Source organism: Falco rusticolus, chromosome 1, assembly GCF_015220075.1.
Source record: "Falco rusticolus isolate bFalRus1 chromosome 1, bFalRus1.pri, whole genome shotgun sequence".
Taxonomy (NCBI): Eukaryota; Metazoa; Chordata; class Aves; order Falconiformes; family Falconidae; genus Falco; species Falco rusticolus.
This window is the reverse complement of record NC_051187.1, coordinates 27349702-27364715: the sequence shown is the minus strand read 5'-3', so window position 1 is coordinate 27364715 and position 15014 is coordinate 27349702. Positions and strand designations below refer to the sequence as shown.

The window sequence follows — 15014 nt, the reverse complement described above, 5'->3', positions numbered from 1 at the left end:
AAGAATGCAGTTACACTCACTAATATATTCACCTATATGCTGAAACAGAAAAAGGAGAACAGAAAAACAAAACAAGAATGAAACGGCAGCTTTACAGAGACTGGCCTGAGGAGAACAGAGTTCAGTATTTAACCCTATCAACATTTCCTGTACCATCTCAGACAAGTCATAAACTTTATCTGCCTCAGATCCCCAGTCTGTAAAATAAAGCTGTATTTCTTTTTTTTTTTCTCCTTTTGTCATCAGGGCAGGTATCGTCCCCCTGCCATGCATGTATCCAGCACCCAGCACACTAAACTCCTGATGGCACACCCAAACACTACTCAAATTATAATCACTTTTTCAAGAAAATGCCAGATACTCAGCAACTAGATTACCACTGCCTTTGCCAACCTTTTGCACTACCCCCACCACCTTCCTGCCCTCCACACTGTGAGCATCCCACTTCCGCACCCGCCAGCACCTTCTGCTTTCACCTCTTCCTTCTTGTTATCACTCCCTATTTCCCATTTTCACATCTCTCATCCTTTTCTCACCTGGCTTTCCGCACCATATTTATCACGTCCTCTCATCCCTTTCGATCTTCAGCTTTCGTCTTTCCCTCCTTCTTTGCCTTCTCACTCTGCACAAATGCACCAGCACGCACACACAGGGAAGTCTCACAAAGCCAACAAAGACCTGAGCTTGCCACAGTCAGAAAATAACCAAGCCCACTTAGACCCAATTTCCAATGAGAAGAAAATTTGAAAGTATGAAGGATAATACTGCCAATGCATCATTAGTAATATAGCTTTGCCTTTAAAGTATTTTACTGAGGTTTTGCAGAGTAGGAAAGAAAACAAGTCACATAACAAAACGACAGGGAGAAGGAAAGAAACATCTCAAAATAAAGAGTAAACCTCTGTGACTGATTACTAATGATGATATTATTTTCTTGTAGTACGTTCATCACTGGCATGAAGTACCTCTCCAACTGAACAGAAAACTCCCCTCGAACGAGATCATAAACTGCAAGGAGTCACTGGATCACAGTCCCTGGATCAGCTTCATGATACACTTTGGGGGCGAAAGTGAAGCGCAGACACCTGATGCAACCCATCAAAAAGAATTAGCTTCCCTCCTACATAAGAGGTAAAAAAATAGTGAACATACCATAAACCATGCAATCCAGTTCCCTTTGCTTTCTCTCAAACTCATACCCAGTTCAAAGTTCAGCGGAAGTTAATGCTTCTCTAAATTATTTTGTTCTCAGATGCTGGAAAATACACATTGCAAGTTTTGTTCGAACAATTAATGGGGAAAAGTAAATTCCCAGCATATAAAGCCAGAAAGGATCATTAGATAAATATATCAGATTAGATGGTCTACTACTTGTAAAATTCCATATTTGAAGAGGAAACAAATCATCAGAAGACTGAAAAAACATTTTTGGACAACAATGAAGTGACATTGAGAAAAAAATATGTTCCTTTTATTCTTTTACTTTTTAGCATCCTGTAATATTACTAAAATACCCCTGATGGCAACACAATATCCAACCGACTTCATTATGTAACAGAGATATAAAAGTGATCATTGGTGCTACATTAATTAGCACACATGCTCGTTCTACTCATAGTCTCACCAGCTGACAAATAAAGCAGCGATGAGCGACACCAAACTTTCATTTCTCTCCCAGCACGTCCGTGTGCATGCCTGCACAGCAACGGACAGCGCATGCAGAACACATCTCAGTTATTCTTGCACCAATGTTACACAGGACAAGAACAGGGCTCTGCCATTTTCTGCCCCAAGTTCACCCATTTCTACCCCATTTTCTGCCTTTGCGCACCCTCTAAAGTTTATGCTAAGCCCACTGCCAAGTCACTTCATAGCAGTGAACTAACGCCCTTATAATTGTCAAGAATGATTAATAGCATATTCCACCCAAGAACCGTATTTGCCATGGGAAGGATTAAAGCTCAGCAACACTTTCCCACTTCCCCGCAAGCCTCCTCCGGTGCGGATGAGACGAAGCAGCTTCACTTATGCAAATTATATTAATGGAGAAAGTTTACAACAAGGGTGCCAAAAGCAACAGCTATGTAGCTACGATTTCAAAATACACAGTATCCTCATGTTCCTTCAGGATCATTTGCATTATCATTGCTGAAATCTGAAACTAACATAAAAGCTTCTAAGTACATGAATTTTTCTGGAATAATTACACTGAACTGCAATGTCAAGGACTTGCCCTTCCACCAGAATGCTGCTATTGAGAAAGTAAAAGAAGGAGAAATCTGAGCAAAACCACATCTCCTCGCTCCTACTGCAATTACAGTAATTCGCCAATCATCTTTTTTTAAAAAAAAAACACAAAAAAACAAATACAAAATCACTGGAGATGTGCCAATTTTTTCTAATCTTTCCATAGCTATGAAATGTTTAGAACCTTCTCTGAAAGCAGCATGCAAGTATAAACATTAACTGAGCTACCAAGAACTACAGCCAACGTTGACCAAACACATTACATTTGCCTGTAATTTATTTATTCATTTATAGTCTCAGGATGCAATTTTACAGAGACTTCAATGTTTATTTGCACTACCCAAATCCATCACAAAGCTGCTAAAATTGGAGCAAAGATCCTGCCCCAAAAGCCTTTGAACTGAAAGCACAACAGGGTCAACAAGCACAATTGAAAGCAATGGCAGAATGGCACACAGCCGTCACAGCCAAAACTTTTTTTTTCTTTATAAAAGTGCATCTAAAAGGTTCAACAATGCAAGACCAATCAAAAGTGAAAACTATTAAGAAACATTTGGCCTAAGAATCGAATCTTCTCAGAACTCTTTTAAACAACAAATTAAAAATATAGAAAATTCCCCTTAGTTTTTTCTCCCGCAGAGCAAACAATCCCCTCTGAACAAGCAAGCATTCCTCCAGAGCCTCGCATCCCAAACACTTCAGCAGCAGTTCTCCTACAGCAAAACAAAAAAAAAAAAAAGTGTAAAACTGCCTTCATTGATTTTTTTTCCCCTTCTTATTACATGTCTTAATCTAGCAGTTATTTTAAGGTCCCAGAAGCAAGGGAGATGTGAACAAAGTAACTGTAATCATTAGAGCAATCTGGAAAGAAGATTGGGAAAATCGGTGGGGTGTGGGGTGGTAAAAATAATTTAAGTGGAGGATGATGCACAAAGCTACAGAATTGCTCAAATGTGAAAATGGGCAGAATGGGATGGGGAAGCCATAGGGCAGCCAGGCCAGTGACTTAGGAAAAACAGCAAATTATGAGAAAGCTCTGAAGGGAAAGTCACCTCAGAGGCACCACCTCGGCTACCCTTACTGCCCACCGAGGGCTGAGAATCAAAGCCAGGACAGCCCAAACTCCGAGGCGTAGCCAGCAAACTGCAGCCGCCTGAACCAAAGTCCCTCCCAGCCAGTTCTGCTCATGGCACAGCCAGGCTTATTTTACCAGATAATTATGGGCTCAGGAGTAAAACCCCTACCCACGTTTTACCTTCTTTTCAAAGTTCAGTTTAACCAAACCTTGTACTTCATGGAGCTTGCTTTCCCTTCTGAAATCAAGACAGAAATTGAACAAACAGAATAGCAGCCAAGCAGCATCCGCAGGGCCGTCACGTCAAGGCTGCGTTCTGTGCTCAGCCCCTCGGGAGAAAGCTGCCTGCCTCTAAGGTTTGAGGCATTGAGTATTTTATTGGATAACCCTCCGCTTTTTAATTTTCTGGGAGAACATGGAAGCTACCAGGAGCTCTTTCCTCACCTGCACCTTAAGCCCAGGGAGCAACTCCTCGTGGGTAACAGCAGCCATCCGCTCCGGCTCCATACAGAGCTTCTGCAATGTGCATCCCCGCGGAGCCCCCCACGCTGCAGCAAGGTCGGAGTGCAGCCAGTGCCTGGCTGGTGCGGCGTGTTGCAAACACACAGCATCAGCCAGACTGAATTTCTGTTGGCATTTAATGAAGGCTTTGATCTGCACAGCTCTATCAGATCCTGAGAAATCTGCCCTTTCCCCAGTTCCTTTCTCAACAGGACATGACACATGCTGACGGGACAGATTCCTGGCACACTGGAAGGAGACTGAGGGGTTCTATATGGAAGCGGTTTCTTCTAACACTATCTGAATTTTTTATTTATTTATGGAAGGCATAATTATATAGGTGTTTATTCAGTATTGGAATGATTTCCTTGGAGAAACTAGTAAGTATGGGGTGAAGCTCTTTCTGTGGAAAACAGCTGCATTTTCTAAATCTAGAAACTGCTGCTTTTACATCAATTTAGTTCAATTAAGTTATGTTATTCGGTTTATGCACCTGGACCTGACGGCTCCTGATAGGCTTCTTTCTAATTGTATTAACTATCAAAAGAGGAAAGAAAAGCTATTATTGATATGAAGATTAGACCAGGACATTCCACATGATTTCACCAGAACAGAAACTAAGAGCTGCACACACTCATTTCCTGATGTTACAGTCCCAGCATTTTGCTGAAAACATTTCACATGGGAAGGTCCAGGCACTGAAAAGCCACCACACCTATAAAAGGAGTAACAGATATAAAGTTTATTAATTTTAGCGAAAAGGCCAATATGCCTGCACCTATCTCCCACCACAAACACCCAGCGCGCTCCGTGTGCCGAACCCTCACCAGCCAGTGCACCCAGCCCTGGCAGCTGCTCGGAGCAGGTGCCAGCAGCACCCGCAGCCCGTCCACACCGGGCACCCGCTCCGCATGGGATCACGCAGATGCATTACACCTATAATGCAACATCACATTACAGAAGCTTTCCCCCAAAAACACACTTAGAAATATCCCTCTGTTTATAGCATAGAAACAGAAGGCTGCACACTGCTGTTTTCCTAGATCACCCTCATTTACCTTTTTTCTTAATTAAGGTAATGACACCCAAGGGAAGGTCTATGCTTCAAAACATAAGCTTCAGTCTTACAGGTTCCCCACAGGAGAATTAATTGGAACATCGCTCTTAAGGCCAGATCTCTCCTGTGCCCAGAGATGTTCCAAGTACTGTACGCTGAGGAGCTGAGACAGCTCCACAGCTCAGCTGAAGCTCAGAAAATCTTACTTCAGCTCCTGCATCTGCCAGATGTCCTATGTGTGAGCACAGGAAATAGGTACATCACTTATTTTCTAAATGGCTTACCTTCCAATCTGTACAATACAGAAAACAGCAGTGCCCTCCTTCCAGACTCTCATTTCTTGTCTATTAAAGCTGCAAAAGCTTTGCAACAGGCCCTTTACCTTCCCATGCTCTTCTTTATCAGCCTGTCTTTTATTAAGGCATCAGAAACTGCAGTTACAACAAGTAACAACTGGAATTCCCAAGTGAGAGAACTGGTGTGGAGAGCAGCATCCGCAGCAAGCAGGAGCCCTCCTATACTGACAGTCCATATCCATCCCTAAAGCATGCATTTTTCCTAAGGAAGTGCCATAGTACAAAGCTCACTTGAGATAAAACGCACGTACACTTTGTTAGCAGCCCTACATTTCTGTATGTACACTCATCTATTTTGAGAAAACCATTTTTTACTACCTCTTCAACCACACGCTTCTACTGACAGCAAAGTTAGGAGGCTGAGTTTCTAAACAACATTTAACTATTCTGTCATCTATACCCACCCTGAGCAGGACTAAGCTATTCCACAATAAAACACAAATGTTCCTCCTTCCATGCAATGCTAGTTCAGACAAAAAACAAGTTTCTTCCCCCTCCTCAAACAGTTACCGTATGAATATTCAAGAATGCCTTTTCCCCCAAGCAACATTAAGATTTAAGATAACCTTCAGTCTACATACTTCATCGTTCCTGAACATGTAAAATAACTTTTGAAACATATATATTCTTGACCATAATTGCCAATAACAATTTCACACTTTAAGTAAGGCAATAAAAGAACAGAGGGATAGTCTAGGACACAAGACAAGCATGATGGGCAATGTGGTCACACTGCTCCCTGGACACCCTTCTGAGCAGCAGAGCAGCACTAGTGCTTGGGCAAAAGGCATGCTCAAGTGTCTCAAAAGCACTCTCGTGGGGATTTTTAACACTTGAAAGCTCTGCTGTCTCACTGAAATGAGAAGACATTCAGCACCTCAGAAATACTAGCTGCCCCTACTAGATGGCAATGGGAAGTACAGTAACATGGAATGCATCTGCTCAAACAGCCTTCTACCTGCATCAAGAAAGTGCCCAGTGAACTATGAGAAGCTCTGTTTAACAGGGACACTCTGACCTTGCAAAGTACAAATCCATACTGCCTGCCTCCAAAACACACCTACTTCAGGTTCACCTATAGCACTTAGCCTAGCTCTCAGAGTATCTGCCTGGTGTACATCACACATTTGGCCATCTTTAGCTCTCACCAAGCTTTACCTCCTTTATTTTTCCTTAAATGTCCAAGTCAAAATTGTGAGATATAATATAGCTGCAAAATAATGCATTAGATCATAAACCCATTTCATTTAGAATCCTTTTGCCTTCTGTAGTTTCACAAATTACCTGTCGATGAAACCATTTCGCACAATTTCTGAGTGTCCTGCATGTTGGTTTTAATTTCTTACTCCAAATTTTTCATTTCAGTTTTTAGTAAGTCCTGGAAATGGTATAAAAATACCAAGAAACAATCCTGCTTGACACTAAAAAATAAGTAAATGTCAAACAAAAAGCTAAACTGTTCCGCAATTTTAGACAGCCAAGCTTAAGAAGTTCTACTAAAATAATTCAGTCATTATTGCTACAAGCAGATGGAACAAGCTTCAACGACGTACCATCACCTTCAAGAGCTAAAGTTCCCATTACATAAATTCATCCGAATTAACCAGTAGATCCTTCACCCTCCATAGCACCTCTGATTTAATTGTGCGCTCACCAGCACCATTTCTGTGCAAAGCCCAGTAAATGCATAAGCCTTTGCAAAATCCTCATCTACTTTTTTTCTGAAACCAGGAAAACAGTACTTTTGAAGATTTCTACCATCTGCATTCAGATAGCAAGGAAGAAGTGTAATATAGCACAAGGCTTCCTGAGGCCACTATGTTCTCTAAAGAACCTGCATATAAAGTAGGGGAGGTTGGTGTTAACATCACTGATGAGACCCTGTCAGACCCTGCTATGCTGTGACGCAGACCACCACCACAAAAAGGCGTTCCAGGTCCCAGGCTTGCCATCGGAGACAAGCAAATGCAAACAGATAGAGGGAGACAGACAGGACACAGCATCCGTAAACACGACAAACACTGCACCAACACCTCCAGCACTGGCAGATTAATCACAGTCAAACCTCATAAGCTTCATAAGAAGAGAGTGTTTTAATGAGGGATTCAGGGGAGTTTTGTACACCTGATGGCAACAAACAGCACAGACCGAAGCAGGCAGTGCCTCTTGACTCATGCAGGGGAACGACGGAAGCTGGCAGCACTCTCCAGCTGCAGCAGCTTACCATACCATGACACTGAGCAAGAGATGTTCAGTGAGTTGAGTGCCACCTGCAGAAGCCCAAAACTGAATGGTGTGCTTGAAGCAGCAGAGACAAAGAAGAACTCAGAAGGATGCAAAAGGGATGACATGAGCGTAATAGCAGCAAAGACGAAAATTACACAAACAATCATCAGGAAAATTTTCCTAGAGACAGCACGCTAAATGAATAAGCACAACAAGAAAGCATTAAACAAAGCCAGAGAAAATACCATCAAAGTAACCAAGACTGACAGCAGAGAGATAGAGGAGTTTTAGCCTGTAACTTACGAGTTGTTACGTAAGTTTCAAGAGGTGCAAGACCAGGCTGAAGGACACATCGAAGAAAAAAAGCAAAATTCAGAGAAAGAGCATAGCAACGCCAAGAGAACAAAATTGAAAAAACGGCAGCAATAGAGGATAGAGTAATGATGTCTAGCTCCTAGTGGGAGATGTCACTTGGGTTTCAACAATATTCAGCACTGTAACAGAAAGAAAGCAAATGACAAATAGCTCAGGACAGAACTGGAAAAGAAAAGGCAACCTCTGTGCATCCAATGAACATCAATTAAGAGTTTCAAACAAGCTAGCTTGAATACCAGGCAAGAAAGCAAAAAGCTAAACTGCCCCGGCAAGAAGCAACTGGGGCACCAGTTCGTCAGTCTCAGCTCTAAAGGTAAAGTGAAGATGGGATGATAACCAGAACAATGTCATGTTAAAAGTGTGATTTTTAAGAAAGAACTGGCTGCAACATGTTTCTTTTTTTTCCCCAGAGGGGCAGGATTCAGAGGAATATAGGAGACCAAAGAAAGAGGTTGGGAGAAAAAATAAGAATTAATTTGAAAGAGAGGTAATTACCAAAAGCAGGTTAGAAAAGGAGAGATGAGATGAGAAACATCTACAACCACAGCCAGAGAAGCCTGGACAGATGCATGCTATGTTTTGTTACCATGCCCTTGGTATTTGTACACCGAAACCACCCTAAGCTTACGTGATGTTTATAGTAAGGAAGCTTTAATGTTAACTTTCCTGGCGAGGACGGCCGCAGCCAGCGTGAGGACAGCAGTGCTGTACACGAGCCTTCTGCAAGCCCTGCGCCCTCTTTGATTCCAGTTACCTGATCTCTTGGACTATTTTCTCAACTTCACATTATGTAAATCCTTTACTCAAAACAGAAGCAGCTGCTGGCAAAAGAAAAAGCTCTGTTACATAGTGTTCTTCCACTCCTGTTGACTAAAATAAGGAAAATCTAAAATTTACAGGGGAAAGTGAAAAACTTCAGAAGTCTGCTGAATAGCCTAAAAAATTGAGTGCAGCTGACGTACTCCTTTCCCCCCAAACTTAAAATATTTGACAGAATATTTTGACAAATATTTGACAAAATATCTGCAGAATAAGGTTTCATATTTACTCACATTTCAACACGTATGTCTTCTTTCCCATTTTAGGTCCTATTTCTGCAGGACATTCTGCCTTTGACAGCCCTTCCGTCCACCCATGCAAATCCACCCGCAAAACAGGCTTTTAAGAAACAATGTAAAACCAAAAGATATTGCAGCTTTCCCAGTTCTTGGCAAGGCTCTTAGGAACGAGAAGAGGAAACACAGAAGGGAAGGAAAAGCAGATGACAGAGGATGGAAAAAGGGGTTGTTTTGTTTTGGTGTTTTAAAAAAACAAAACACACACTAAGCCTCTTCCTTAGGCACTCTTGTCTCATTAGCGTTTTCTGTCCTCTTTCTTCCCAAACTGTGATATTTAACGATTTCAGTACAAAAACAGTCTGAGGGTACTTCATGTAAACTCAGCAATAATCAGCCGCACGGCCAATAAACTCTTCACCCTCATAGTTTATTTGCTGCTAAGCCTTGGCCTGCAGCCTTGGAATTTATTCTGCCTGCACTACAGCTATTTCCTTGTAAACAGGAAGCCCCCTCAAATTTGCATTACAGTAAACTCATTTACTTCATTTAGTGTCAGTCTTATCTCAGAAAGATAAAGCAGCGAGGACAGGTGTACCAGGCTCCAGCAGAGACAAATTGCAATAGGGGGGTAAAACCTTTGCAATATTTCTTGAGGAGATAACATCAGAAGCAAAAGGATGCTGTTGCTGGGCTGTGGTTGCCCGCCAGAGATAAACTGAACGCATTCCTGCGAGAAGAGTGCTGCAATAAGGCAGAGACATTTATTTCCAAGCGTGGATGTGATATTCCAGTGACCTTCCTGCTGTCTGTCCCAGTGACAGCCAGGAGCCCAGTGCAATGACGGCTGCTCACAGCCCAGCGTTACAAAGCTATGCTCACGCTGCTCCGAGGAACTGCTCTCACACACAGCAATAATAAAAAAAAAAAACATGTGGAAAAACTGTTTTGATTTCAAACCCGTGTAAGAGAGGACTTTGTGTTGGTTTTGGTTTTTTTTTACTGTTACTATATCAACCTGCATTTAACCAGCCGATTTATATAATTTGAAATGAATCACTTTGCCAGTGATACAGAATATTTAAGCATACTCAACACACCATGTCTTTTTTAATGAGAGGTATCAAAAAAAAAAAAAAAAAAAACCCCAACCAGAAACCAGTATGAAGACATCTGACACCAGAATAACGGTCACAATTTCCTACTGTATGAGGAAATCCCAGGTTTCAGTTAGAAGCTGAGAAGTTCAGTCATTTCAAGCAATCTAGAGCCGTTTGTGGTCCCAGGCTTAGGTAAGTCTCTGTTCTCATTTATGTCCATGTTTCCTCTCGTTCATCTGCTGAGCTTTCTTACATGACCCCTGTCCCACGGCACCCTGGCACTGCGTACAGCTGCAAACCTCTCCCTTGCTTAAGGCTTCTCACCTTCTTCAGAGCATGACAGTTCGGGGAGGGGGGAATGGCAAACAATCTTTTTCCTTTAATATTTCATGTAATCTGCAAACACGTTCTTCCACATGCAGCTCTAGAAGCAAGGCATTTCAGCCACCTAACCCTTCACCTTTCCCCCTACTCTGCAAAACTTCCTCTTGCACCCAGCTGCTGTCTCCTGCCCCGCGGAGCCGAACGTGGGTAAGCCATCCCTCCGAGCTCAAGGAAACTACCAAACATCAAAACCACGCAGATCTTGGAGCAGGAGAGCAGTACAGCGTGGGTTCCCCAGGCCTTGTGCTGTGCTGCAAGGTTTGCCCCACACTTTGCTCAAGGGGATGTTGATCTGGGCAGCAGTTTTTGAGCCTCCCCACAAGCACCAACAGTGCTGTTATTTCTCACAGCATCGGAAGGACTCCTCCCTGGACACCCTCCGCATCCCCACAGGGGCCACGTCCCCACTGCAAACAAGGAGCACATCACTAAGCACAGTAACAGACAACACCAAAGCACGGGTAAATATAAAGCCAGCAGCGCTGGCAGTAAAGCATACCGTACCTCAGGTTAACAGTGTGGGCTAAATTTTCTGGATATTATTTTTATAAGCATGTACACATACCAGGAGAAAAATGGGCACCTTCGTCTGCCCAGCAAGCCATCCTCAATCGGCCCTTAAGAACGACTGCCAAACTTCTTTTTCTGAGGCTTCACTGCCTCTGCATGGGGGATTAACCCAGGCTGGGCACCCCTGTGCCCCTCACCCTCCCCTGCTCTGCAGCCTCCCTGCGCTGCCCTGGATTCAAGCATAAAGGCAAAAAGCAAGGGAACAAGTGAGAAGAGGGCTCTGGTGCTCCGTCGTTCATGGCAGGCAGCGAAGCTAGGCCACCAGCAGGCTTGCAAACTGCCTACACATTTTTGCAGTAAATTTCGGTTTAGATTTTTTCTGTTGCAGTACTTGGTCTGCTGTCTAAGTCTTCGTTTTAAATTATATATATATACACAGAGCCAGGAAAGAGAAATAGCTCAACATAACAAAAAAAAAAAAAAAAAAAAAAAAAGGGAAATCTTGCTTTTAATTTCAGCAATAAATCAGCAACCGATGCTCATTTTATGAAAGCGTGCAGACCCAGGCACCGTCGTTCAGAAGAAAAGCTGCTCTTACCACCGACCCCCAAGGAAACGACCCGAGCCGTGCCGAGGCAGCCGCCCGGCGAGCCCCGCGGTGGCCGCCGCCGATGGAGCCGGGCCGAGCGCCCCGCGGCCCCGGCCCCGGTCCGCACCGCCGAAAGCCCTGCGGGAACGAGCCCGTCTGGGTCACTTCGCTCACAGCCCGAGGGACTCCTCACCCACCAAACGCAGCGTCCAGTTTAGGGCCAAATAAACAGCCCAGCCGTGGGGCGGGTGGATTTTTTCTTGGGTTTTTTGGTGGGTTTTTCTTTTCCTCCGGGAGAAGCCGAGCTTCTCCACACCTTTCCCAGCCCAGAAACACCGGCAGAAGTTGCTCCGGAGAACGGCAGGCAGCCCGGCCGCCGCGGAGGCCGCGGGGTGCCCGGCAGCGCGGGAGGGCCGCCCGCCGCCAGACCGTTATGTCCCGCGCCCCGCGGGGCCGGCGCGGAGCGGGGGCCGAGGGAGCGGGGAGGCCGCCGGGGCCGGGCGGAGGGGCTGCCGTGCCCCGCGGGCGGTACCTGGGCTCGGGCAGGGTGATCTTCTTGCTGGCCCTGGCCGCCGGGGTGCTCTTGCTCTTCTCCATCGCCATCAGGTAGCTGACATCGGCCAGCACCGCCTCCAGGTCCGCCATGTTCCCGCTCCCGCCGCCGGGCTGCAGATGGAGGCTCCGCCGGGGCAGCCGCCCCCGAGGCGGGGATGGCGGGGGGGGGGTTGCTGGCGGCGGGCGGGCGAGGCGGGCGGCGGGTCCCCCTCCGCCGGTGCCGCCGAGCGCCTCCCGGCTGCGCCTGTGCGTGTGGGTGAGCGCGGGGCGGGCGGGGGGGGGGGGGGGGGGGGGGGGGGGGGGGAGGCCGCCCCCCCGCCCTCCGCGCCCGGGGCTCACCGCCGGCCCTGCGCGCCCTCAGCCCGCGGCCGCCGCGGCGGGCGGCCGGGAAACCCCCCCCGGGCCCGCCTCCCGTGCGCCGCCCCCGCCGGGCCGGCCCGCAGCTCCCCCGCCCGCCGGGCCCACGGCGGCGGCCCCCGCCGGCGGGTCCGAGCGCGGCCACGGGCGGCCCGGGGAGCCGGAGTGAGGCGGGGGCGGCCCCGAGGGGCTTCCGCGGGGAGCCCGGCGGCCGGGGCGGGGCGGGGCGGGGGGGGGTGGCGCAGCCAGCAGAGCCCCCGGCACTGCCAGCTCCGGGTCGCAAACAGCCGCGGCAGGGGGTCCGCCGTGCCTGTTGCCTTCAACCCCGGCTGGGGGTGCAGGTGCCCCCGGGATGCGCAGGCACCGCGCAACCCCCGAAGCCGGCCTGGGCTTGGTGCCCCCAAAGGTTTTTCTTCTAACCTAAATAATTCTGTACATCCACGGGGCTGCCTGCCCGCCTCAGCACCGGCCCGGTGCGTCTCTTTGGAAATCTAATTTCCTCGTAGTTTATTGTAGCGTGATGTGCCTAAGGAGAACAGGACACACAATAAAATACATCTGCGTGAAACCCTGTTATTGCCCGTCAAAACTCGTCTGCTGGCAAATCACGGTGCGAAAGGCGGCTGGGAGCTGGAACCGAAGGGCTCGCTGCACCAGGGGGCTCTGGCACAGCTCCCCACTCGTATTCCTGGGTAAAAATATAGTAATAGCTCTGCTGCAGCCAAGCAGATATGCAGATTTCAACTTCTTTTCTGAATTTCATCAAATATGTCATAAATAATTGGCTCAATGAAAGGCTAAGTCAATGACAAGTCTGAAGTTGAAAACTCAGCTTGTTTTGAGCTCTTTTCAAGTGCCGCCACTCCTCCTTCCTACAGCTTTATGAAAGTTAATGATCTGATTAAAGCTAGGTGGAGCATACAGCTGTGAGGATTTCACCGTTGCAGTTCATTACAAACCATCTGAGAACCCGCTTTTTGTTGAAAATGTTAATTTAACCCACCCTTTTCCCCAGAACAGGTCCGTTGGGGAAGGTTTCTCCTCTGCCAGTGAAGTTCCTGATCACGGAGCAGCGCTGAGGCTTGGGGTGTTTGAGCAAGGAGCAAAGGAGGACATGGGGCACGTCCCTCTTGGAAGCTCAGGGTAAAGTTTCCCACCAGCCCTGCTTGAAGTTTTAACTGAGCCAAGCTATGAGATGGAAAGGGGTATTTTTTATTTTCATAAATCTGCCGGGATGGTAGGGAACGCCGGGTCCAGCTTGTGGGCCATTGACATGGTTCCTGTGACGACTCAGGCTCAGTCTGGACCCAGGGCTCCCACTCTAAAGCTTATTTCAGCACCTCTGCCTGGGCTTTCCTTTTGCAGTGGCCGTGGTTGGAGAGACGTTACACCTGGATGCAGTGATTTGGGATGCTTTCCATGGCACCTCTCTCCCAGCCTGGCAGAGTAGTCTTGCTCAGTCCTCCACACAAGAGCGGTCCTGTTGCTGTCTGTGAAGCCGTCCAGGTACATCCAGCCATGCGCTCTTATCAACACTTGCAGAATTATTGTCTGATGAGTTGTAAATACCAAAGTATACAAGATGCCCTGTGCTGCAGTGTGCTAATCTACCAACTAAGGCAAAAACCATGGTCTGCACCTCGTCTGTGGAATGATTTTACAGTTTTAAAATGTTTGAGTTCCGTTGAGAAAGGCTGGCATGGTTTAATGACAGGCCCAAAACTGTTTGGCTCCACGGTTATAAGGAACACTCTGATTTGCTTAACCAGGAATAAACATTTGTCACCCTTATTTGCTGCATCCTTAGCCTGGTTACATGACCAGACACGTGCATTTTGCTGGTTCTTCCGAGGGGACGGCTAAGACACAGCCTGGGCAGCCGCTCTGCCCCTCACCACTCCCAGATATTTCCATGGAGAGAACTGGTTTTCATTTCCTGAAGTGTGAATGTGCAGAAGAAGCAAGAGCACGGCAGGGAGGTTGTCAGTGCTGACCTGATAGTGTTGCTAAACACCACCATCACGATGCAACCACACCGAGAGGAGGAGAAAGCAAACAGAAACCCATTACTGCCTGCCTAGTGCTGCCTTGCCAACAAAGGCCCTTTTGTTATCTAAAATATTTAAGTTTTACAGGGATGATGATAGCAACAATGGTCACGAAAACACCGCTTAGGATTCATAACGCTCTCCTTTTAATTCCTGTTCCACATTTTCACCATTGTTATCTGAATATTGTTGTAATGTACTCTTCAAAGGCATTCTTGATGACAATTCCAAGAAAGTCATGTTTGGTGATGGCTAATACAGAAACCCAATTAAGAAACTTGTTCTTTCGTCTTTCCGTTGGTGCTAGTTGGCGTGGCCACAGCAGCTGGAACCAAAACAGCAGTGGGTTATAAGGAAAGGTGTTCTCTTCACCATTTATTTGAAAAGCATATTTGCAATGCAGTCAGAGGTGATGGTGTGACCCTGTAGCCACCCCTCTGCATGAGCTGGTGAGGTACCCATGCTTCTGGCTAGCAGAGTCCAAACTTCCCTTCTTCCACCCAGCCGGAGCTGTGCTGCACCCGCATGGGAGCAGGGGAGAGCTGGTTATTAATCGTTACCCATAGCAGCACATAAAAC

The 15014-nt window shown here is 46.6% G+C and overlaps 1 protein-coding gene and 1 long non-coding RNA gene across 7 annotated transcripts in view; one reads left to right on the top strand and one right to left on the bottom strand.

Annotated features, from left to right (window-relative positions):
* The window catches only part of GRK3 (G protein-coupled receptor kinase 3), a 76491-nt gene extending 64142 nt beyond the window's left edge, over positions 1–12349 (bottom strand). The window contains exon 1 of one of the 3 annotated variants that reach the window (XM_037375270.1): positions 12008–12349. In XM_037375270.1, the coding sequence (XP_037231167.1) occupies positions 12008–12120 (113 nt within the window). In that variant the 5' untranslated portion in view covers positions 12121–12349. The remainder of the gene's footprint in view (positions 1–12007) is intronic. The other 2 variants (XM_037375268.1, XM_037375269.1) reach the window with 2 other exon arrangements.
* On the top strand, positions 9289–14712 carry LOC119142378. Of its 4 annotated transcripts, none has more exons than XR_005102240.1 (3): positions 9289–10184; positions 13403–13530; positions 13753–14712. It is a non-coding gene; the product is annotated as an uncharacterized LOC119142378 (long non-coding RNA). The 4 variants fall into 4 exon arrangements; XR_005102242.1 differs by having other exon boundaries at positions 9292–10184; positions 13408–13530; XR_005102239.1 differs by lacking the exon at positions 9289–10184 and adding an exon at positions 11984–12081 and having other exon boundaries at positions 13408–13530.
* The last annotated feature ends 302 nt before the right edge of the window (positions 14713–15014 follow it).